Genomic DNA, 24,643 nt, shown 5'->3' on the forward strand with positions numbered 1-24,643 from the left:
TAGAAAATTTTGATGTAAGCGGCAGGTGTGCCTAGCAACGTAAAATAATATATCTGCCTAATAGGCGATTCACATTTTGTTTAATTAGTATACGTAACAGTAATTGTTTCAATAATTAATCATCTTAAAGACGATAAAGATGCACAATTTCCACGAGGACAACATCAGTGTTTTCATCAAAAGTCTCCGAAGTAACTGTCCACGATTTTATCGTTGAGGAGTACACAATACAGACCGATTAGTGTGCTTGGTATAACAAAGCCACTGAAACTGTAGATTGATATTGACACGGGGTTATTCATGCATTACTAATTTACAACCGCACAAAACTTAAGATGTGGGAACAACTCCTTTGCCCTTACGCAGAGGGAAATTATAACGTAGAATATTAAACCAATTAACAACCACATTAAACAATGCCGCCTTTTCGGTTTGACTGCGAACGTGAGACAATCGATATGATAACAGGACCTCCCCCTGTTAATTGATTGATTTTGACACATAGTGTAGTCACCTTTTCTGGCAGGCATTGCCATGGAGAATAATGCGGATCAGTGGGAACACAGATTCGAGGTGCAGTTAAGCCTAAGATAAGTGTACATGTATATATGCATTTTGTAAAATCCGGGACATTTGACCTATTCCCAGGACTGCAGGACACGTTCTTCATTTCCGGGACAATCCCGGACTATCCGGGATGTATGGCATGTATGACATTTATACAATGAAATAAATAACAATGAAATAAAGAGACTTCTGCTACACATGTACATGTACACATGTACAACGCCATTATAAAGAACTGCTCAGAATTTATCATTTACATGTATATAAAGATGCTATCTGAGTTGTAAATAGCAGGTCCAATAACATCATCTATATTTATTGTAAATGCCAGGTAATATAACAATATGGATGTAACAGATGCTGTACAACAGATCTTGGGACAAGATCAGCCCTGCAATGAGTCACACACACTGAGGCTGGGGATGTTATTTGCATCAGATATAATTATTTTCACAGTTGTTTCTATTCTTGAGGTCATATAATTATGTTGTTTCTTATGAAAGCATGCATTTACAAGTAATTAAAGCTAAATTTAAACACAAATTTTGGCTGCTTTGCAACAAGTAGACAATGTTCATAGAATAATCATACTTAAATACTAGCGCAAATGTTCAAATAAAAGGTTTCAAGGGGCCGGATAGGGGTGGGGGGGGGGGTGGTCATGCAATTTTTGTAAATTTACTGCCGAGTACAACCTATAAATGATTTAAGTTATTTTTTTCTTACAATACCATTCATTACACTGCTTACAATCAAATTCATTACAATACAAAGATATTCTTACAAGTTTTCTCATCTGAGTCCTGGGACACGATAACTTGCAAATTTATTAGTACCTGAATTGGAAGAATGAGTCCAAATATTCAGCAATAATTTTTTTTTAGAAATTTCGATGCATTTTTGGGACTCACATAATTCAAAACTTTGCATCGCCAGAGGTTTTTGTGAGTACAGGACACAGGACTTGTAGGTAAAACAAGATCACGGCATAGCGGGTGTGGGTGCAGTTTTGAATAAATGAAAGGATTTTATTTTTTTTATCATTTTGTTTTAGAGGCCACAGTGACCTCGACCTTTCAAGTGACCCAAAAATGGGTGTGGCATGTAGAAATCATCAAGGTGCAGCTACATATCAAGTTTCAAAGTTGTAGGTGAAAGCACTTTGATTTTAGAGCCAATGTTAAGGTTTTATCATGTCGCGGACAGTGGACTACAGCTGGCTTTGACAATATCTCGGGTTCTTTCTGAAAACAGCCGAGCTTAAAATCACTGCATAGTGTGTTGGGGTGTGTACTGAATCACAGAGGAGGGGATTAATTGATGCTTACCAGATCGAGGCATACAATAATACAACGAATATTGATTCCAAAGAGAAATCCTAAAGAAATTCAATATTCATACGCGTAGCTTTAAAGGGCTCAGTCCCCTACCTATACTACAAAGGTTCGATCTCTAGATGGGGACAACCTAGTTCAAACAATGTGACACACATGGAAACCAATGTCTGCTAACAATTTCACTGCCAAGGTGTTTTTTTACCATTGAAAAATGGGCCACAGCCATTTCGAGGGAAAAATCAAATTGTTTTGACTGAAATTGGGAATATGATGTTGTTGTTAGCTCAGTGTTTTCGGAGAAAACCCGAGGTATTGTCATAGCCAGCTCGTTGTCCGCTGTCCGCTATCTGACGTCAGCATTGTGCTAAAACCTTAACATTGACTCTAAAATCAAAGTGTTATGTAGATGCACCTTGATGAGTTCTACATGCCACACCCATTTTGGGGGCACTAGGTCAAAGGTCAAGGTCACTGTGAACGCAAACAAAATTATAAAAACAAGGGCTGTTTGTAAAACATGCATGCCCCCCATATGGGCTCTAAGTTGTAGTGACAGCCATTTTGTAAATATGTTTTTTGTCACTGTGACCTTGACCTTTGACCTAGTGACCTGAAAATCAATAGGGGTCATCTGCAAGTCATGATCAATGTACCTATGAAGTTTCATGATCCTAGCCATAAGCTTTCCTGAGTTATCATCAGGAAACCATTTTACTATTTCGGGTCACTGTGACCTTGACCTTTGACCTAGTGACCTCAAAATCAATAGGGGTCATATGCCAGTCATGATCAATGTACCTATCAAGTTTCATGATCCTAGGCATAAGCGTTCTTGAGTTATCATCCGGAAACCATTTTACTATTTCGGGTCACCGTGACCTTGACCTTTGACCTAGTGACCTGAAAATCAATAGGGGTCATCTGCTAGTCATGATCATTCTACCTATTAAGTTTCATGATCCTAGGCATAAGGGTTCTTGAATTATCATCCGGAAACCATTTTCCTATTTCGGGTCACCGTGACCTTGACCTTTGACCTAGTGACCTGAAATTCAATAGGGGTCATCTGCTAGTCATGATCAATGTACCTATGAAGTTTCATGATCCTAGGCCTAAGCGTTCTTGAGTTATCGTCTGACAACCACCTGGTGGACGGACAGACCGACCGACAGACCGACATGAGCAAAGCAATATACCCCCCCTTTTTCGAAGGGGGGCATAAAAATCCTTGCCTTTATTCAAAACTGCACCCACAGCCATTTTGGGGTCACAAGGTCAAAGGTCAAGGTCACTGTGACCTCTAAAAAAACAAAAATTAATAATTCTGACAAGCTTTCATTTATTAAAAACTGCACCGGTAGCCAAGTGTGGCACCCGTCATGAGGTGCTCTTGTTTTTCACTTTAAAATTGGGAAAAAACAAGAGTTGTGTTTGTGAAACACAATGCCCCCTACTGCGCTGCTTTGAAGCCATATTTATGACTTACCGTATTTTACCATGTATAGCGCGCTCCCATGTATAACGCGCATGCGATTTTTTAAAGCCAAAATGGAGAAAAAAAAGAATTCAAGACCAAAAACCTGAAAATTAGGCCGAAAATGGCCGCCATTCTTATATTGCGCAATCATTTATTCTAAGTTTTTCTGGCGCTTAATATTTTGTTTTAAAGTAGGGAGCGTTTATACGATCAGGAGCATGGGTTGCAGGGCACTATATTTTCAACAATTTTTAAGATTATTCTCTCAAGAACACCGTACATGTCCTTATTGCTGCGCACTGTGCGTGTTTTTTCAAGACCCCTGCGCGTTAAATTCGACCACTATTACCTATTCCTCTTATTTGAACAGTGTAACATTTTTATTACCTGCCGCTCACAACATCGTATGACATAGTCTTCTGCAGACCCGCAACATCGCAATGTCCAATTTTACGCAAATCGTCCGTGGATCCCATTTTATTTTTCATCGACTTAAAATATTTCTCAATTAAGAGATGCTCCCATTAAATCCAGTTTGACCCGGTATTTCGCGCCTTCACTGCGTCTAGTTAATTAATTTATGGTGAGACAAACAATACACCCGAACGCTCAATTCCATACAGTTGGCGTTATCGGCGTTATCAGCGTAAAGCCATTAGAAAATATCATTTGTTTGTCTCTATTGAAAGAAAATAAAACGAGTCTATATCTCTATTGTTGGTTTGTAACCTACGTAGTATACTCTCACGGTAGCATATTAATGCAGAGATCAGAAAATCATTGATAAATGTATTCGTCGTTTCAATGCTTAGGGCCGAGTAATTTCGGCAAATCGGAATCCAACTTACGTAAAACACTTGCTCAATAAACAGTAAAACTCCACCTCCGTTCTCTGCAAAAGGTTTGAAGGCGGAGCTTTGCATGTGCTATTATTTAATTGGACGATTGCCATTGAGGAACAAACACAGGATTGGTTCGGCATGTTGATTGCTAGACAAAGGAAGCCAATTTTGTCGGCGAGAAACTTGTCGCTTTATTGCTTCAGACAGGAAGCGGCTTTCCTTTGATGACGTCAAACTGTCAATTCACATAGAGTGTTAATTTTCGGAATTGCTAACATTAAACTTTGGATTAAATTATCAAAATAAAGCAAAAGCGAAGTTGAGAAATATGATTGAAATAATTAGCGTCATTTTAAATAAGACGAGTTTTCATGACAACAAAAACTTTAAGAAACAATACCACGACGACGCAGGGATCGATATACCTCAATTTTTTAAAATGAACAATCAATGAAGAAGTGTGAAAACACCAACAAAGACATTTTTTTCATCTTTTAATTTTTGTCAAAACTGTTACTACCCCGTTCATTCCTACCGTTTCCCGCTATTTGTTGTTTCGACAACGGCCCCTTCAGTCTATAACATTATAGGGTGTAGTTTTCTGCAATAAAAAATGGCGGCAATTGTGAAGATTTACGATCACGAAATGGATTTTTTGCAATTCAGCAACCAGGAAAGCGTTGTGTCAATATATTACGCGCACTGAATTTTTATTTTGAAATTTGAAGGTAAAAAACTGCGCGCTATGCATGGTAAAATACGGTATTACCTTGCAGGATGACCTTGACTTTTCACCACTCAAAATGTGCAGCTCCATGAGATACACATGCATGCCAAATATCAAGTTGCTATCATCAATATTGCAAAAGTTATGACCAAGGTTTAAGTTTTGGGACATAATGACAGACAGACAGAATGACAGACAGACAGGCCCAAAACAATATATCCTCGATCATTTGATCCGGGGGGCATAGAAAAGATTATATTTTTTTCAATCTAATTTTGACTTAGGTTCAACTTATAGGGCTAGTAGGGATATGGAAAAAATAATGTTAATATGTACTTTTTAATAGTTTTTTTTTAACCGTCAATTTGGAAGTTTATGCAGTAATTTGAGAAAAGTATTTACTTTTTGAAATTTGGAAAGGGGCCTAATTTCATTGTGAATTCCCTCCTCCCAATGCTGAGTGCCAGGCAGTTATTTTTGCATATAAACAAAGGAACACAGGTGAGGAGAATGTCAGTAAAACAGTGGGGGCCTCACCTGCTGTATGGGAGGAGATAGCTTACATTTTGTAAAGTTATAATACTGTCTTCAGAAATATTGTCCAAAGGCAAACACAAGTATAAATCACCAAAAAGTAAGATATTTCAACAGAATCTTCTTTTAGCTCCCATTTGCATTTTTTAAATTCAATTAAAGTACAATTATCTTGATATGTATCATTGGACCTCACCGCATGTTACTCATTATGTACCAGTAATAGTGCACATACATTGTACTGAAGTAATTTTAAAAGTATAGCAAAATCACATACTTCAAGTGGCAATAACTGTTTATCACAATATACATTCAAGTGCAAAGTTTGTGTATATTAAAAGACTCCAAAAAGCTGCAAATCCTCTATCCTTTAGCAAATTAGTAACAACATTGAGTAAAAAATTGCATAGCTAGTATTCAGGTAACTGATGTAAGCTTCCAGGACTCCTATGAGCCAAAAACAAGTAGGGTCACATCACCAGCTGCAGTTGTGTCTTCCTATATGACAGTTTACTTTAAACAAAGCATCATCCACTGGATGGAATGCTGCAGGCTGAATGCATCATCTGTGCTAAGAGTTGAGGATTAACATGTGAGCTATGCTCTGTGAAAATGGGTTTTAATGCAGGTGTGTTAAGTGTCATCACAGATAATACTCATTGGCAACACTTCCCACATTTATGGATTTTTGTATTAAAGGAAGTCTCTTCTAGAGGGAAAATGTCGTCCCTGATTAGCCTGTGCTACACACATGCATTAAGCCTTTTTTTCTTAATTACTTCAACTTTAATATTTGATGCAATTTGTATCTCCTTATTACAGGGCATTATATTTATTAACATTATAAGTAGCGGCAAAAAGTCACATGTAAAAATAAGTAACAATTAACAAGGAACACTTCCTATTAACTACAGTTACTATGAACACTTGTGAAAACTGAAAACAATAATGATGAACACTGGGAACGTTACAAGGAACTGAAATACTTACGTAATCAAAGTGTCCATTATAGAGCTGGGAATCACCAGAAAGGAGGAAATATATATTAATACACATCTTACAAGTATAATTGTAGTATGAGTACGTCGACTATGCTTCAGCTAACATGCAATTTTATAAGTCACTGTACACAAGCTGGACAGCCCAGAGGGCCAACGGCCCTAAAATGCTCACCTGACAGCCCGAAAAACAAAATAATTCTTCTCAGGTAGTGTTAATAAGTTTTAAAATAGACATATTAGGAAAACTGCCGCAAATCCTAGAAGCAATGTTTTGTAAAGGACCAGAATCATTTTAACTCAACCCATGAACAAAGATTCATGATGAATTAATCAAATATGTTAAAAAGGGTGTTTGAAAAGGCTTACCATAGCCATGTACGACTAACGTACTGCCCCAATTTCTAAATCTACCAAACTATTATCAGAACAAATGTTCTGAGCAAATTTCATGATGATAGACAAACACTGTGTCATCTACATGTAGCAAAATTATTCTCCAGTTTGACCTAGTGACCTAGTTTTTGAAACTACATGATCCATTTTTGAACTGAGTCGAAATATGATTGCGACATAATTTAATATTCTGACCAAGTTTCATTATTTGGGAAATAAATGTGTCATCTGAGTGTTCACAGGGTTAATGCTGAATTTACTATGAGCATCTTGTTCTTAGGTGACCTAAATCACTAATTCAAGGGTTCCTTGAGAGCCAAAAATCAGTCTACTAAGGGCATTTGCTGTTAACTTCGTGTACATCATGGCATCTCTGTTTTTATTTGATGTAAATGTGATATTGAATTACACCTGATGCATATATATTTAACCCCCCCCCCTCCCCAGACGGAGGGGCAGACAAGCAGAGACGAAATTTGACTTAAAATTATTTTTTTAAGGTCCGATTAACAACCCTAAGAGACAAACATATTTGTCTAAATCCTGTTAGCGTGAGATGCAATACATTTACATTACTTAAAATAATTTTAAATTGTTAAAGTCCTGTCTACCAAGAATCACTTCAAGTCCTAAGTACTGTATATGCCACCAGGCCCCACCCTTCTGGGCAGGATTTTTTGTTTTAAACAATAAAACACTTATCATGACACATTGAACACTTACAGAAGGTGAAGGTCCCATCGGACTCCTATTGTATGGACTCAATCTGTCAAGACTGTTGTTTGAATTATGATGCACTGATCCATTGCCATTCACACCCAAACTGTCCTCGTATTTTTCTCTTTTCTTTTTCTTATCTTTCGGGTTTAACTTTTCTTTAATGTTCTTTTTTAAATCTTCCTTGTCCATGCGTCTCATGAGCGACAATTCTTCTGGATGTCGAATTCCTGGAAAGAAACGAAACAAGATAAATGTCGAGGTTGATTGCCTGATAACGCCTGACATGACTTTAACTGTTCAGTTATGTCCACAACCTGCATTATTGGATGGGAAAAGCTATACAAACCATGCTATAAACTGCTAGGCAGCATATTTGTTTGGGAAAACAACAAAATGTATTGCAATCCTGATAATACAGTTATAATTTTGACTACAAATTTTAGCACAAGATTGGAAAAAATCGTTGGTTCCACAAGCTATAATATTAATGTCACTGACAAAAATATTATTTAATGCTTGATCATAAATATGCCCCTTAATTAGACCTGCATGCAAATTATGAAAAGTTGTAATGTAATAATGTTCAAGTCCTACAGGGGAACAGGTATTTTATGACAACCGCCACAAGAGTGCTGTACAAACTGAAACATATGGTGAACAATAATCAACAAATTGCAAGTCCAGATTGTATAGCTGTAATTTTAATTGAAAGTCATTTTGCTTTTGGTGAATCACACAATTACGATTAAACCAAATGACTCAAATAAGTGAACACATATGTCTACTGAAAATCGTATGGTCCAAATAATTACCCCATCAATCCCACTTGTAAAGATAATGGAGAAATTACTTGATAACAAATATTTACTCTGTGCAATTATTGGTTTATACACAAGAGTTTCAAATTCTGGACTGGTGCCATCCAATTTCTGATTGCCAGACCAGGAAACAATTTCCATCTCAGACATGAAAAATGTAAATGCAAATTTCTGTCAAGACCAGCAAGAAATGATGAAAAGATTGAGTATGTTCCTTTAGCAGATACCATTATGGAATTCTGGCACATAGCACAGGCTTGTGTTATAATTTATGACAAGGCATTGCACTGAAAGCCATTATGTAGGAATTGTGTAGTACCAGATGAGAACAGAGTATTTTCATAAGAGAATGGAGATATACAATACCATCCGTTTGCCTATATCTGAATGTTATATTAAATTTAAGGGTCAAATGCAAATAACTGAAATGCTCTACAAGTATTCTTATTGTCTAAATGACCAACATTTAACTGATCAGTTGAATTTAATTTTTAAGACTGAAGTTCTTTACTCAACCCTTCACAAAGATTTACTTGAAAACTGGTAATCTTTTCCTGTATCTTAGAGAATCAACCAAACTTTCCTATTAGCATAATTATTCTCCTTGAGAAAGCCCTTCAAGACACATGGACCTAAATTCTAAGATATCTTGATAATATTTTGAGACAATTTACTTTTTGTATGCAGTGCATGCCTTGTTTATGTTTCTAAAAATTCCACAAATTCAGCCAAATTTTCAGGGAAGTGCAAGCATTTTCTTATATTAATGGCATGTGTGTTACATTCAACATCATGGTTTTCAGTCTAAACATAAAAACACATTCTAGTTGATGAACTGATGCCAAAAGATTCACCGAGAAGACTGCACATGGGGAATACAAGTGCTTTTGTATATGCAAACACGTTATGCAACAAGGATGCATGCTGTAGATATACAGACAGTCATAGTCTTATGATTCAGGCATAAAACAGTACTGGAATGAAAGTCTGTCAAACATCTGTACAAGATACTGAAGTCTCATTTTGATAAATATATCAATTAAGGGACACTGATTGAGTCCTCTTGCATTACAGTGACCGACCAGTTATCCCAAAATTGTTGAACCGACATATATTAAAAAAACAAACACATGAATGAATGACATAACACTGGAATATCGCTACATGACAATGAAAATGTACAAAAATATGAGCCATGTATAGCGAAAAATGGATGTTATGCAATATGCGGCCAGGGTAGCTCCAGACCAGCCTGCACATCAGCACAGGCTGTTTTTCGAGCTACCCAGTCCATTAATGAGACCACGAAACCATGCGTTACTTTCTAGCCGACAGGATAGCTCCCTACCAGTACCAGACAGCAAAGATGTGCAGGCTTGCCTTGGGCTTTGCTAGCAGTATATGGCATAAAACCCATTTTCGCATGACATGGGTAAATTATAGATGCTATTCTGCAGAACAGAAACTGCTGAATAAAATATCAGATGATAGCATTCAACCTAAAACTTTTCATTATAAATGATGTTCCATTCCTCTGACATACAGTCATTCATTATTAGGTTTACACTAAGTACCAGCATTTGTTGTTTTTCTTCTTTACTGCATTTATTTCGGTCAAAGTTTGATAGCGTGGTGACGCATAACTATCACATGAATTGATATTGCATATCACTGTCAATGTAAATGTCTGAGTGGCTGCAAATAGAGGACACTGTGGCTACATAGCAATAAACCGAAAATGCCATTTTAATGTCATAGTTTATTATTTAAGTATTCTCAAAACTACAGACAACCTATAAGTCAGGCAACAAACAACCTTAAAATAACACAACTAGTCCTTAGCCTTGATCAACATTCATAAATATTTACTGCTTGTAACATACATGGGCAGTAACAAATGTTTGAAGAGTTTTACAACTTACTGTTGTAACTGTGAATAATAAAATATCACTGAATGACTTTGCAATAAAATACCAATAACAATCCTCGTCAGCTGGGGCTATATTTCCCTGAAACAACTCTACGCACGATCTTTCACATAATATATATGAAAAGATCGAACATATACGATGGTACAAACTGCTTAAAAAAGGAGCAGACCAAATAAAAACATTTTCTGTTTCTTGTTATTTGAAAAATAAATTGTATGCTTCAAATTGCAATTTATAAAACAAGAGCACCGTATAACGGGTGCCACGCTCGGCTACGGGTGCAGTTTTGAATAAATTAAAGCTTGTCAGATTATTTTTTTTAAAGGTCACAGTGAATTTGACCTTTGACCTAGTGACCCCAAAATGGGTGTGGCGTGTAGAACTCATCAAGGTGAATCTACATATGAAATTTCAAAGTTGTAGGTGGAAGCAATTTGATTTAAGAGCTTATGTTCAAAACCTTAACAAAATGTTAAGGTTTTAGCACGATGCGGACGGCGGACGTCAGACAACACGACAAGCTAGCTATGACAAAACTTATGGTTTTCTCCGAAAACGCCGAGCTACAAATGAAGACTTCTTTTGTCATTTAAAAAAAAAAAAAATCATCTTCAAAAAAGGGGCAAAGTGAGTAGCAAAGTAAGATACTTTGCTAATCAAGTTGTTTATGCTAGGAAAGATATTGAAAACACAGAATGAAATAGCAGGTTTCACTGCACTCTTTAGTCTTTGGACTTATCATCCAAGAATATGATATGTACAGCTTAACAAAGGTTACATGTATAGTTGTTTGCAATCTCATGTTGGGACATGACCATGAAATGTATCAGAATGTGTAATGTATACTTTCTCGAAACCTGCATCAGGTTTCGATTAAAATATTGTGGGTGCTCAAACTACTAAAGGTCAAATGTAATTAATGAGACGGTTATGTAACCTTAGTTTACAGTTACATAAGATCAGAGAAAAATACCACATACCACCTTGATTGCGTTGGGAAGAAAGTACAAGGTAAAAAGAACATATTAGCTATGTTGTGGGCAAAAAACTTAAAATGCATGTTCTTAAATGACAAGTTTAAATGATGATTCACAGTGACAGTTAAAGTTGAAGAAACTTTGATAACAACACATGTGTTTGTAAAAACACAATGCCCCCTACTGTACTTTGAAGCTGCACAGCAGCTATTTTAGAGAAAATTGTCCAAGGCCCATAACTTTCCCAAAAACCAATGAACCGGAAATAAACTCACACTTCATCTGAAGGTCATGTATGTAGACTCACAAACCAAGAATCACCTCAATATCTGAAAGCTTTGCATAAAAAATTCCGGGTTACGGAATGCTGGACAGACAGAGGGACTGAGTGCGACTGCTATATGACACCATACCGGGGGCATAAAAAGGTTTGGTTATGGCGAACCAGACATGCACAATTTTGAATTTATGGTTAAAGTTGACGCTTTTAAAGAAAATTTAATAAGGATTTGAATCAGTAAATCGTAACCTCAAATAGACAAGTGAGCCAAAGTCAACATTAAGTTAGTATATGGATAGCAATTATATCCACTATTTGCCCAATCTGTCATTAGTATGAACACTGTCCAAAAGAAATATGAAATTAAGTCTTTAAACAAACATTGGGTTTATTTGAACAGCACTGTTATTCACATAACTGATAGCAAAGAATGTTAACAGCCCACTCAAAATCTGCAAATATTGAGCTTCAAACGATGCCAACAGTTCACAGTCAGGTGATTGAGTAACAGATACATTCAAATAAATATTTAACAAAAAGCATTATGAATGTTGCAGCAAACAATGTCACTGTGGATTGAACATATACATATTTGAAGCAATCATATTCATTAAAAAAAAAGTTTTATTATTTTTAGTTGGTACTTTCGTGGTTTCATGTTAAAGTCAAGGTCTGAAGAAAGTTCTAGGTCTACAGTTAAAGCAGGACTTGACGCTCTCACAATGACAAACAAAATAAACAATTTGCAGTGTTTTCTTTTCATCATTTTGGGAATGGGACTTGGTCCCTTTGAATTAGGAAAAAGCAATTCAATTAGACTGAAATTGTGATATTGGTGTTGTTGTTTTTTTTAGCTAACTAATACTTTAAAATCAAATGTGCTTTCAATATTATATTAACAAAGGTTCATTTTTTACAGCTTAGTGGAGGAATAAACTCAATGTTGAAATTAATTAAAAAAGATGACCATGCTATTGTGAAACACAATGCCCCATAATTGCCTTTAAAGCCGCATTGCAGCTACTTTGCAGAATATAGTCCAAGGCCCATAATTTGGCAAAAAGCAAAGGACCAGAACGAAACTCACACTTCATTAGTAGGTCATGTAGGTAGACTAACATACACAAAATCAGCTCAATATCTCAAAGTGTTGCGTAAAAAACATCCTGAAAACGGTTATCAAGTTATTTCTTCATAAACCCTTGTAACAAAAGACATGTTACTTGCAATAGAAGGACTTCAACTATGAAGATTTCAATCAGCTTATACATTTTGTAGATATGTAGCCACTGATCTTGGCGGGTTAGTACTGCTTTTAGGGTTGTTTGTCCCGGCGTCCCGGTATGAGACACTTTGTACCGACATTTGTAAAAATAGGACATACATTCTATAAGTTCACTATTCAGCTCCCTCTGGCTTAAATTTACCATCGCTTATCCCTTTATTGCTCTCTATTAAAAAAAACAACATTTTTACCAATCTAGTGTACATGTGTACCAGTGTTGTTTTTGGCACCTTATCAGCAATTTATCTGTAAATTATTGAATTCATGTAAAAACCGGCATGCTCAATCGTGATACATTGATTATCACAGGTTTCCTCCGCAATATATTTGTCTACATCTGCGAAAAAATACCTATGTCAGTTGTCGTTCGGCGATTTGCACTAATTCTATGACATTTATAATTGCTGAATAACACTATAATCTTATTGGGTTTATTGGGAAAATTTGGCATTTTTTAGGGAAATGTTGGTCAGATTTTGGGGAAAAAACGTTGAATTTAGTAATTAAAGGCAGCCGAATATGGGTTGTAATTTTGGGAACAAAAATCTCTGGCCTTACACAATTTACATGTTCCTCCCGATTGGATGTTATATAGACTCATGCCCTACATTACATCCGCATAGTGCACATGTGTGTGTACTTCTGGAAAATGGATAATGTTTGTGTTCATGAAATTCTTAAAGACATACATCGTCAATATTGGCTAGAAATTATGAGGGTCTGCAAGTACAATGTAATACACTGAGTACTGATTACATTTAAGGTTGCATGACTGATCGTTTTAGGTGTTAAATGTATGGACATTCTATATGGATTGTCCCGATTTGGACCTGAACAATTCTGGCATGTATGCAGGGAAGTGTATAAAGAACAGACATGGTTTCAGGTCATGAAAAGGGAAATGATCAAGAGACCAAACCCTTCAACCACAGCCTTGCCAACATATGAACCACTGCACTTGGTTTATAACAGAAACAGAAGTCAGAGTTTCAGTTGCATTATTGTTGCCATGCCCACATTGCACTACAACATGACACCGTCACTTCCTGCTGAAACAAATGCTGACTTTATTACATGTTTTTTTATTTGAATCAACACTTAATATATGTTCAAACCCAAACCCACAAAGCCAATACAGAATACAACCGCATTTAATACCAAATATGGACGGCAAACAAAGTATTCGCTGCTTCAAGTATTAATCAATGGACCCATTATTTGCTGCAACACAATCGTTCTCAGTGTACTGTTTACTGAGGCTGGAAATTAAAAAGCCATTTAATGTGTGAATAATAGCAATCTTATTAATGGAATGTGTGTTATGAATAGGGGAATGTTTTGTTGTTTGCTTATTTAATGAGTTCATAAAATTGTTAAAGCTCAGTTTGTGCTTCCAGTGTTATACAAGAGGCATTCAATCAAACCAGGAAATTGAAAATGAAACCTTTCCTTTGAAAAACATCTATAATTTTGCCATGAACCACACACGTTTGTTGGTATTAATAAACTTCCATAGAAATCACCCATATTAGCTTTTGTAGATATTCACCCTAAAAATATTACTTATTTTGTCATATATTTTCAATTCTTTAAAAATTAACCTTTCAAAATTCTACACCAACCCCGGAAACCCGACATGCTGTGAGAAGTTGGACATGCTAGGAGATGTAGCCGATATATTTCAAAGAATTTCGGTAGGGTAAGTAAATCCAGTTCTATAATTGTTTAAAGGCATTTTTGAAATAAAATATATTTTGGTGCATGCAAAGGAGGTATTACCATGTACAATGTATGTTAGAAAAATCCTGGTTATTAATATTCAGGATTTATTGAAATATGGCTATTTAAAGTCGACGATGCAGGGATTTGTCCCATATTTAGCACTTTATTTACAAATTTCTTTCAAGGTATGCCAGTGAAAAAGTTTTTTCACCGACAATTATATTAACCAATGTCCCCGAGTAACATATCCGCCAGGGTTTCTTAAAAAAGTTTGTATTGGTGGAAAAATTCGACTTTACATACAAGGTGTTGATGAAAAAATGATATGACATGGTGCTGTACAAAGATGTCGAGATATGACATGTGTGAAGTTCATTTATAAACTTAAAAGCTCACTATTACAGCTGATTTATGCCCACTCTAACGCATTGTAGATCATTTTCATTGAACTTTGAGGTTTTATAATGATATCCGCACTGAAGCTAAGTTAATTTCCAGCTAATTTGTATCTTTTGTTATTGTTTGAAAATCATTGTAAATGTAAAGCAATTGATTCATACAGGTAAAAATATACATCCGGTAGACAATCTAAACATTTATAATAATATTTTTTGCCTATAGTCCCAATTAAGCTCGATTGGTCATTGTCGGCTCGGGTACTTCTTACAAGTACCTCGGGTACTCTTAAGTATACTTACATGTACCCGGGGTACGGTAAATATACTTAAACGTACCCGGGAATTTGAACGCTAAATCGGTCGTTGTCTGCTGTTTTTTTTAACTCATTATGTTCACATTTATGTCAAATTTTCTGTTAAATGGCCTCTATATTATCGAAACTCATACTCAAAAAGAATGTTGAAGCAGTTTTTTAACAGAGAAGTTTGTTTTAGATAAACAGTATCGTTTTACGGTAATCGGTAGCGCGTTTTACGACATCGGATTTAAGGCGGGAATACAACTCAGGTACAGTCTAATATCCAAACGGGTACGTTTAAGTATATTTACCGTACCCCTGGTACATGTAAGTATACCTAAGAGTACCTGAGGTACTTGTAAGTAGTACCTGAGCCGACAATGACCAATCGAGCTTTATTCGGACTGTAGGCAAAAAATATTATTATAAATGTTTAGATTGCCTACCGAACGTATATTTTTACCTGTATGAATCAATTGCTTTACATTTACAATGATTTTCAAACAATTACAAAAGATACAAATTAGCTGGAAATTAACATAGCTTCAGAGCGGATATCATTATAAAACCTCAAAGTTTAATGAAAATGATCTACAATGCGTTAGAGTGGGCACAAATCAGCTGTAATAGTGAGCTTTTAAGTTTATAAATGAACTTCACACATGTCATATCTCGACATCTTTGTACAGCACCATGTCATATCATTTTTTCATCAACACGTATTTAAAGTCGAATTTTTCCACCAATACGAACTTTTTTAAGAAAGTTAACCCTGGCGGATATGTTACTCGGGGACATTGGTTAATATGATTGTCGGTGAAAAAACTTTTTCACTGGCATACCTTTAAAGAAATTTGTAAATAAAGTGCTAAATATGGGACAAATCCCTGCATCGTCGACTTTAAATAGCCATATTTCAATAAATCCTGAATATTAATAACCAGGATTTTTATAACATCATGGTAATACCTCCTTTGCATGCACCAAAATATATTTTATTTCAAAAATGCTTTTAAACAATTATAGAACTGGATTTACTTACCCTACCGAAATTCTTTGAAATATATCAGCTACATCTCCTAGCATGTCCAACTTCTCACAGCATGTCGGGTTTCCGGGGGTGTACACAGGCTCTGCTAAACATTTCAATAAAATGATTTTATGATTTTGGGCCACAAATGCAGACAGTGATATCAAGAACCAGGGCTTTTCACCCTCATATAACAGGGGCCCCTTCCTAATTGAAAATAAGGTAATTTTTGAAAGCAATGAGCTCTAAGGCCATCCTTAAAAATTCTTTTGTTTGGCATAACCAGACCGACCCACTAAAATCCGCCCGACTGATTTTTTTTTGTTACTTTAAAAAAAATTATTTTTTTTGCTCTCCGAAAATTCTTTCCGCTAAATTTTTCCTTTCCGCTTTTTATCCTTTTCGGTTATTTTGCATCATTTAATTGAATGCTCTTCCAAGGATATCTAGAATAGCAATGAACAAAACGCATACCGGTATTTATTTGAGTCGCCTATTTATTTGACATATGCATATGCGATTAATTAGACTTTAAATACAATTAAACCGCTCCTGTTTTTCTCGTATCCCTTTAATTAAAATACGCTGCTGTCGTTCAGGATAGTTTGGGAGTAAAAAAACAAATTAATTATCACCGTTCAATTCAAAATGGCAATCGGCAGAGATGTGTAATATTATCGGCATATAACTAATCATTTAATTATCACTCTTTAATTCAGATCGGTAAATATTCGGTAGAAAGATAAAAAGTGGTCAGCTTAGAAATATTTATTGACGGGTATTGTCACGTATTTGTTTCATTTGCTTATCTCTTTATACGACTTTCCGACCGGTCGCTATTTTGGAGGCAGACAGCGATATTAAATGTGTATTCAAATTATACAACATCTGCGCATGAATGACCCAATATTATCCGATAGCTCCACCCGTCCTCACGCTTCATTCGACAACGTCATGTCATGTGTAAGCGAGCTCAATGCTGATTTGCCAGGGACCATTTGCACTCCATTAACAATAAGGTCAAGCAATGTCTAATCAAGTACAGACCGGGTTTCGTTAACTGTTCGAATTGCGAACACTTTCATTGAAACAAAGAGACAAATATAGACAAGAGTTCCGCGGTCGGAGATGACCGCATTGAAGCCGGATTTTTGATTTAAATGACAGGAAAGTACCTTTCGTGTTTTTGTCAATGCAATACTTAAATTACTGAAATATTGTTCAAAGGTCAAAATGAAATGTAAGTACTTTTCAAGGCATGAGCAAACCTTGTGTTATGTTTTGAATGCATGCATATACATGAACAACAATGAGGTCACAGTGACCTCGACCTTCAAATGAATGACCTTGAAATGACCAGTGGTCATCTAAGTGTGCTTGCAAACCTTTACGTCAAGTTTGAGATTCTAGGTCCAAGCATACCAAAGTTACAACAATTTTAACATTTTAACATTTAAGTTCACAGTGACCTTGACCTTCAAATGAATGACATTGAAATGAATGACCTTGAAATGACCAGTGGTCATCTAAGTGTGCTTGCAAACCTTTACGTCAAGTTTGAGATTCTAGGTCCAAGCATACCAAAGTTATAACAATTTTAACATTTTAACATTGAAGGTCACAGTGACCTTGACCTTCAAATGAATGACATTGAAATGAGCAGTGGTGATCTTCTAGTACTGGCCAACCTTTATGTCAAGTTTGAAGACTCTAGGTACAAGCATACCAAAGTTATAACATGGAATAAGAACTTTAACATTTTTACCTACCAAAGTTATAAGAACTTTAACATTTTTACATTCAAGGTCACAGTGACCTTGACCTTAGAATGAATGACCTTGAAATGACCAGTGGTCATCTAAGTGTGCTTGCAAACCTTCATGTCAAGTTTGAAGACTCTATGTCCAAGCATACCAAAGTTATAACAATTTTAACATTTTAACATTTAAGGTCACAGTGACCTTGACCTTCAAATGAATGACATTGAAATGACCAGTGGTCATCTTCTAGTACTGGCCAATCTTTATTTCAAGTTTGAAGACTCTAGGTACAAGCATACCAAAGTTATAACATGAAATAAGAACTTTAACATTTTTACATTCAAGGTCACAGTGACCTTGACCTTCAAATGAATGACCTTGAAATGTCCAGTGGTTACTTACTAGTTCTGGCCAACCTTCATGTCAAGTTTCAAGACTCTAGGTCCAAGCATACCAAAGTTATAACAACTTTAACATTTTTACATTCAAGGTCACAGTGACCTTGACCTTCAAATGAATGACCTTGAAATGTCCAGTGGTTACTTACTAGTTCTGGCCAACCTTCATGTCAAGTTTCAAGACTCTAGGTCCAAGCATACCAAAGTTATAACAACTTTAACATTTTTATATTGAAGGTCACAGTGACCTTCACCTTCAAATGAATGACCTTGAAATGACCAGTGGTCATCTGTTAATCCTGGCCAACCTTCATGTCAAGTTTGAAGACTCTAGGTCCAAGCATACCAAAGTTATACCATGAAATAAGAACTTTAACATTTTTACATTCAAGGTCACAGTGACCTTGACCTTCAAATGAATGACCTTGAAATGACCAGTGGTTACTAACTAGTTATGGCCAACCTTCATGTCAAGTTTCAAGACTCTAGGTCCAAGCATACCAAAGTTATAAGAACTTTAACATTTTTTATATTGAAGGTCACAGTGACCTTGACCTTCAAATGAATGACCTTGAAATGACCAGTGGTCATCTGTTAATCCTGGCCAACCTTCATGTCAAGTTTGAAGACTCTAGGTCCAAGCATACCAAAGTTATACCATGAAATAAGAACTTTAACATTTTCGAGCACGCCGCCACCCCGCCCGCCCGCCCGCCCCCCCGCCCGCCCGCCCCCCCCGACAACATCAATCTATAAGCCGAGATTTTTTCGAAAAAAATCCGGCTAAAAACCAGTCCAGATTAAAATGGCTGATGTTTTCAACGAAATTTTACTAGATTTTCGCAATTTAGATTTTTCTTGTGCCAAATTCATAATATTTTCGCAAATGACTCAAATGGCGAACGGCAGCGCTAGCATTGCGAACGTGTTATTATTGGAATAAATGCTCACTATTACAGGGCTCGCGCTGTCGTTCGCCATTTGCGAAAGAATAGCGAATTTGGCTCAATAAAAATATAATTTGCGAATATGCTTAAATCTCGTTAAATTTCATTGAAAACATCCGCCATTTTAATCAGGAGTGTTTTTTAAAACTATTTTTCTGTTTGTTTCCATGGACAATTTGAAGCGCATATGGTAGCTGGCCAATCAACATTGAGTTCGCTATCGGGTAATATTGGGTCATTTATGCGCAGATAATGGAATACACAGTTGATATTGTCGTCTGCCTACAATATAACGGCCGATGGCAAAAGTCGTATAAAAAATAAGCAAATGAAAAGAAGAGTAACACTCAATAAATTATTTTTAAGCTGATCACTTTACAAATTTCTACCGACTATCGATCTGAATTAAAGGATGATAATTAAATAATTAGTTACATGTCGAAGATGTTGCACCTTTCTGTTCTTGATTGAAATTAAAATGTTATAATTACTTTGTTGTTTTTTTACTCACAAACTATGCTATTGTAAAATAATATGTCAACCAAATAGTATATTAATTACGTATTTGCAAGGTTACTTGTTTTAATTTTCTGAAGTCAAACGATATGCACATTTTATTTCATGTGCAAAATGCCTACAATTTTTCAGACTGTCGTTTTCAGATAAAGTATTTTTCGTCGATTATATTATATTTTCGAAGTTCTTTATTGAAACAATAGACTTACGAATACACGTGCGGTGATACGGACGGTGCATAAAAATCTTTACCAGAGGCAGAAGACTTGGAGCTTTATTTGGTAATTACCTTTCAGTTTGGTATATGTCGGGGTTCAATGTCAGAAAAAAAATTACTAAAAAAAAAATAAATCCCTACCTACCTACCCACCAACATTTACCTGGGTCGGGTTATGCCAAACAAACAATTTTTTAAGGATGGCCTAATATGCTTAAGAATGCACCACAATGTTTCTTTTAATACTTCTGCACAATAAAAAAGACCCTGTTTCAAAAACTTTTAAAAACACGGTTTTCCCAAAATGAGCAATTATTGCGCATGAAATTCCCAATTTGAAAGGCAGCAGGGCCTCTTCCCAATTTCCTGATGAAAAGCCCTGAGAACATAGATTGCTTGGAAAATTGAATTCTCCTTAATATACAAAATAAATGAATCGCAACTGCACATCTGTGATCGATACATTGACTGGGTTACAAATTTGCATCCAAGCTGATCATTTTATCCATTCCAAGGCTCAAAGGAATGACGGATGACCAAAAAATATATATCAGTGCATACAATAAATAATACATTCAGTATTTCTGATGATAAATATATGTAGTAGAGATTATTTTCATAACAACGGAAATCTGATGATATTCAAAGATAATTTTTGTAAGTAATTTGTTTTGAAATATTCAGCTTAAACCTGAAAATGTTCAAGAATGTGAAAAAGGACATGTACTACATGTACACAGATTTTAGAACAGTAAATCACGATTAAATATCAATGGCTAAAACAAGTGTGTCCACAGCCAAGTTCCTTCGGATGTCCTTGCTTTAAAACAACCATCAACTAAACTGCTGATAAAAATAAGCACATGCCTGCATGCCCTTTGGGTAAATTTTGAATCCAGCATGCTTGGTTTTGGGTTTCAAAAATGAGACTGCAGAGAGGGAACCATTGTTCATACGAACTTATGTCGAACTTATGTCAAGATACTGCACTCAATCTTTTACAAAACAATTGTGGACAACACCACAAGAACTTATAGATACTTACCCAATTCCTTACAAAGTCCCATCACCGAGTGGAAGACATCTTCACTGAAATTAGTCCTCAAGTCCATAATCTTCAAGTCCGGTAACTGAACACGAAGGTTTTTATGCATGGGAGTGAAGTGAAGCTTTGCGTCCGCCTGAACACCATACTGGTCAAGCGTGGAGCGTGATCGCTTGAGCCAACGGTTCTTCTCCGGCCACCAGAGGGCATGGTCTGACCAGTCCATTGCGATGTCTAGAATATTAACGTCATGCATTTAATTCAAATAACTTAGAAATAAATTTATTGATAACTGCTTGTGAAATTTTTGCAATTCTGAACATTATTCTGATGACATCTTTCAAGTTATAATTAAATCACCTGAGAAACATGGACGTAGTTTGGCTTCACAAACGTAAATTTCAATTCGGATGGACAATTTAACCCATAGACAAACCAAAACCTGACTATATAGTAAACAATAGAAATTTCTACAGAATTATTGTTATTACAAAAAACATTGTCACAACAATTAAAATATGGGGGATATGGGAGGTGAGTACATGATATGATCTGAGTGGCTCAAACAATTAATTGAATAATGCAATAAAACATATGAAATGGCGATCTACCAGAAGTAGTGGAGAACATTAATAAGCTTCTTAGAAAATTTAGAGAAACAACTGTTACACGTGTTGGTATTCAGACAACTGCCATATATCCAACAACAACAATATATGCATAAAAATAAGCAAACTCCTTGAATTGATATCACCCACCAAATAAATTTTGTTTTAAGGACGGTTGCAAATCCCTTGATATACGGTATACTCATAAAATATAATTAAGTGTAGGGTAATTTTTTTAATGCATTGCAATTCTCCCAATTGATATCTATACACTCATGAAATTGATGAAGTTTCATGTTGAAATCTTGTAGCGTATCTTAGATATAGCCATGAAAAGTTACATCATACAAAAACAACAAAGGGCAATAACTCTTAGTTCAGTAAATGTATGGTTCTTGTGCATGGTACTACTTCGTAGTGATTTCTACACACCCATGAAGTTTTATGTTGAATCATATCTGAGATATAGCCCTAAAAAGTTCCATCATAAAAAAGGCATTAACTCTTATTAAAGAAAGTGCATGATTACGGTTCTTGTGCATGGCACGTTTAATCACTGATATTTATACACCTTTAAAGTTTCATGTTGATATCTTATATAGTTTCTGAGATAAAGCCATATAAAGTTTTGTGACAGATGGACGGATGGACAGACTGACGGACAACACCAATTCTATACCCCTCCGCCTTTGGCAAAGGATAATACATGTAAAGAGCTGGAATGATGAATCTTTGGTTTATTCCACTGCCTGCATGTTCCATCCATCATACACTTGAAATTAATTACTCTGCATAAGCTGATTAATGGCGAGCTATATATTTAAGTTTTATCACAAAGATAACTTTATTTATATTGTAAATATCTGTGATATCAAATATGAGCACTAACTGACTTCAGTATATACTACTTGCTTTTGATTGGTTAGTCCAGGTCACATGCTGAAATGTGTATTTTTCAATATTAGGTAAGTATAAGCAGATGTTCTTTTTTGGCTTCATGTTTAACAGTCTGCCTTTTTTATTTTGGAACAAGCGTGATAGACCATGAACTTGGGATAAATTAAATATTATTAATATGATTATACATTACACTATACCAATTGTTTATAAGTGCATGTTTAAAATCTAAAATTTATATTGTAAAGTGCTAGGGAATTAAAATGCTGTATAATTAACTCATTAAACGAATGATTGAGTTTATTGGAAAAGTTTGGCATATTTTGGGGGAAATTTTGGTAAGATTGGGAAAAGTTACTTTTTGCCACTGGGAAACAGCCTTTTTTTTTACTTTTTGCGATTGGGAAACCGCCTGTGGAAGGCTGTAATTTGGGGCAAATCAAATCACTGGTTATTCATATTCCGTCAGTGTTGTTAAATCCTGTCCCAGAAGTAAACAAGATGACAATATTTAATACGTCAGTATAGCTATCTTTTGCCCTGTTATTGGTTGATGCTGGAGAAAGAATGGTACTCCTGACCTCAAGATAAATTCGTAACACAGCTTTTTAAACTGACCTCTTTTATTTATCAAACATAATCAAAGATATTTAATTAAGTTAAAATATTCATAGGCATAAACTGTGCTTTCAAGTACTTAAATTTATGCCTTCACCAGGTTATTTTGAACTTAGGGAAGGACAATAACAAAGTTCTTCATTTTAAATTCAATTCAACTTTTTTACTATGCTGCATGAGTAATCTACACTGCCAAAATAGCACATACATGTAGTGGTATGTGTCTACACACCTTGTGGTTTTCAGTAAATGCCCTAATTATTAAACGCCTATGCTGGTAGTATACATAAACACAAACAGACCACAGGAATTCATTTAAATATATGTTATTTATAACCGTGACGGTAAACAGTTGATTCATTTATCTGTTTTAATTCACTTTTGCATCGTAAAGAAGATTGTTATCCCAGTTTTCTTGGTAGTGGGTACAAATGTTGTTATTGTTGCTGTTGATTTGTAGCTATTTATCTTTTAAACATTTTTCAGAATAAGTGCTCAATCGCATGTTTGTCAAAACAGTGGACAATAATGAATCATGTTAAGACTACACCATGCACAGTCGTACATAAACAAAAGAGAGTTTGTAGTCTTACACTTCAGGTATCACAAAGCATCATGCGCCTTCTTGATATGACTTTCTTAAGATTCTCAGTGAACAATATTACATGAAACCTCAATTTTTATACTGACAATATCAAAGTCAAAGCAGATCATTAATTACTATTCAGTAAATAACTGCTTAAGTGTTTGTTTCACCATTTTGGGAATCAGGGTCGGGCCCTTTGGATTGGGAAAAATCATGTTGTTTTGACTGAAAGTGGGAAATTGTTTTGCTAACAAAACTTTTAATATTGAGAATAAAATTTTAATGTGTTTTCAACATTATATTTACTATAAAGGTTTAACTAACATAGCTGAATATGGGGATGGACAAAATGTTTAAATTATTTCAAACAAGAGCACCACATAACGGGTGCCACGCTCGGCTACAAAAGCTTGTCAGAATATTTTTTTTAGAGGTCACAGTGACCTTGACCTTTGACCTAGAGACCCAAAAATGGGTGTGGTGTGTAGAACTCATGTAGGTGCAGCTACATATGAAGTTTCAAAGTTGTAGGTGGGAGCACTTTGATTTTAGAGCAAAATGTGAAGGTTTTAGCACAACGCGGACGTCGGACATGACAAGCAGGCTATGACAATACCTCGGGTTTTCTCCGAAAACAGCCGAGCTAAAAAATGACTGTGTGAGAGGGGTAAACCTTTTTTTGATATTTTGTTTAGGCAGTCAAATAATATTCT

General features: G+C 35.6%; 1 protein-coding gene across 1 annotated transcript in view; it reads right to left on the reverse strand.

Moving 5' to 3' along the window:
* Positions 1–24,643, reverse strand: part of LOC127875321 (fermitin family homolog 2-like) — a 73,422-nt gene that overhangs the window by 31,353 nt on the left and 17,426 nt on the right. The window contains exons 3-5 of the mRNA XM_052420305.1: positions 21,222–21,455; positions 7,602–7,825; positions 6,475–6,498 (exon numbers count right to left, since the gene is read on the reverse strand). Coding sequence (XP_052276265.1) covers positions 6,475–6,498; positions 7,602–7,825; positions 21,222–21,455 — 482 coding nt within the window. The remainder of the gene's footprint in view (positions 1–6,474; positions 6,499–7,601; positions 7,826–21,221; positions 21,456–24,643) is intronic.

Source organism: Dreissena polymorpha, chromosome 3, assembly GCF_020536995.1.
Source record: "Dreissena polymorpha isolate Duluth1 chromosome 3, UMN_Dpol_1.0, whole genome shotgun sequence".
Lineage (NCBI taxonomy): Eukaryota > Metazoa > Mollusca > Bivalvia > Myida > Dreissenidae > Dreissena > Dreissena polymorpha.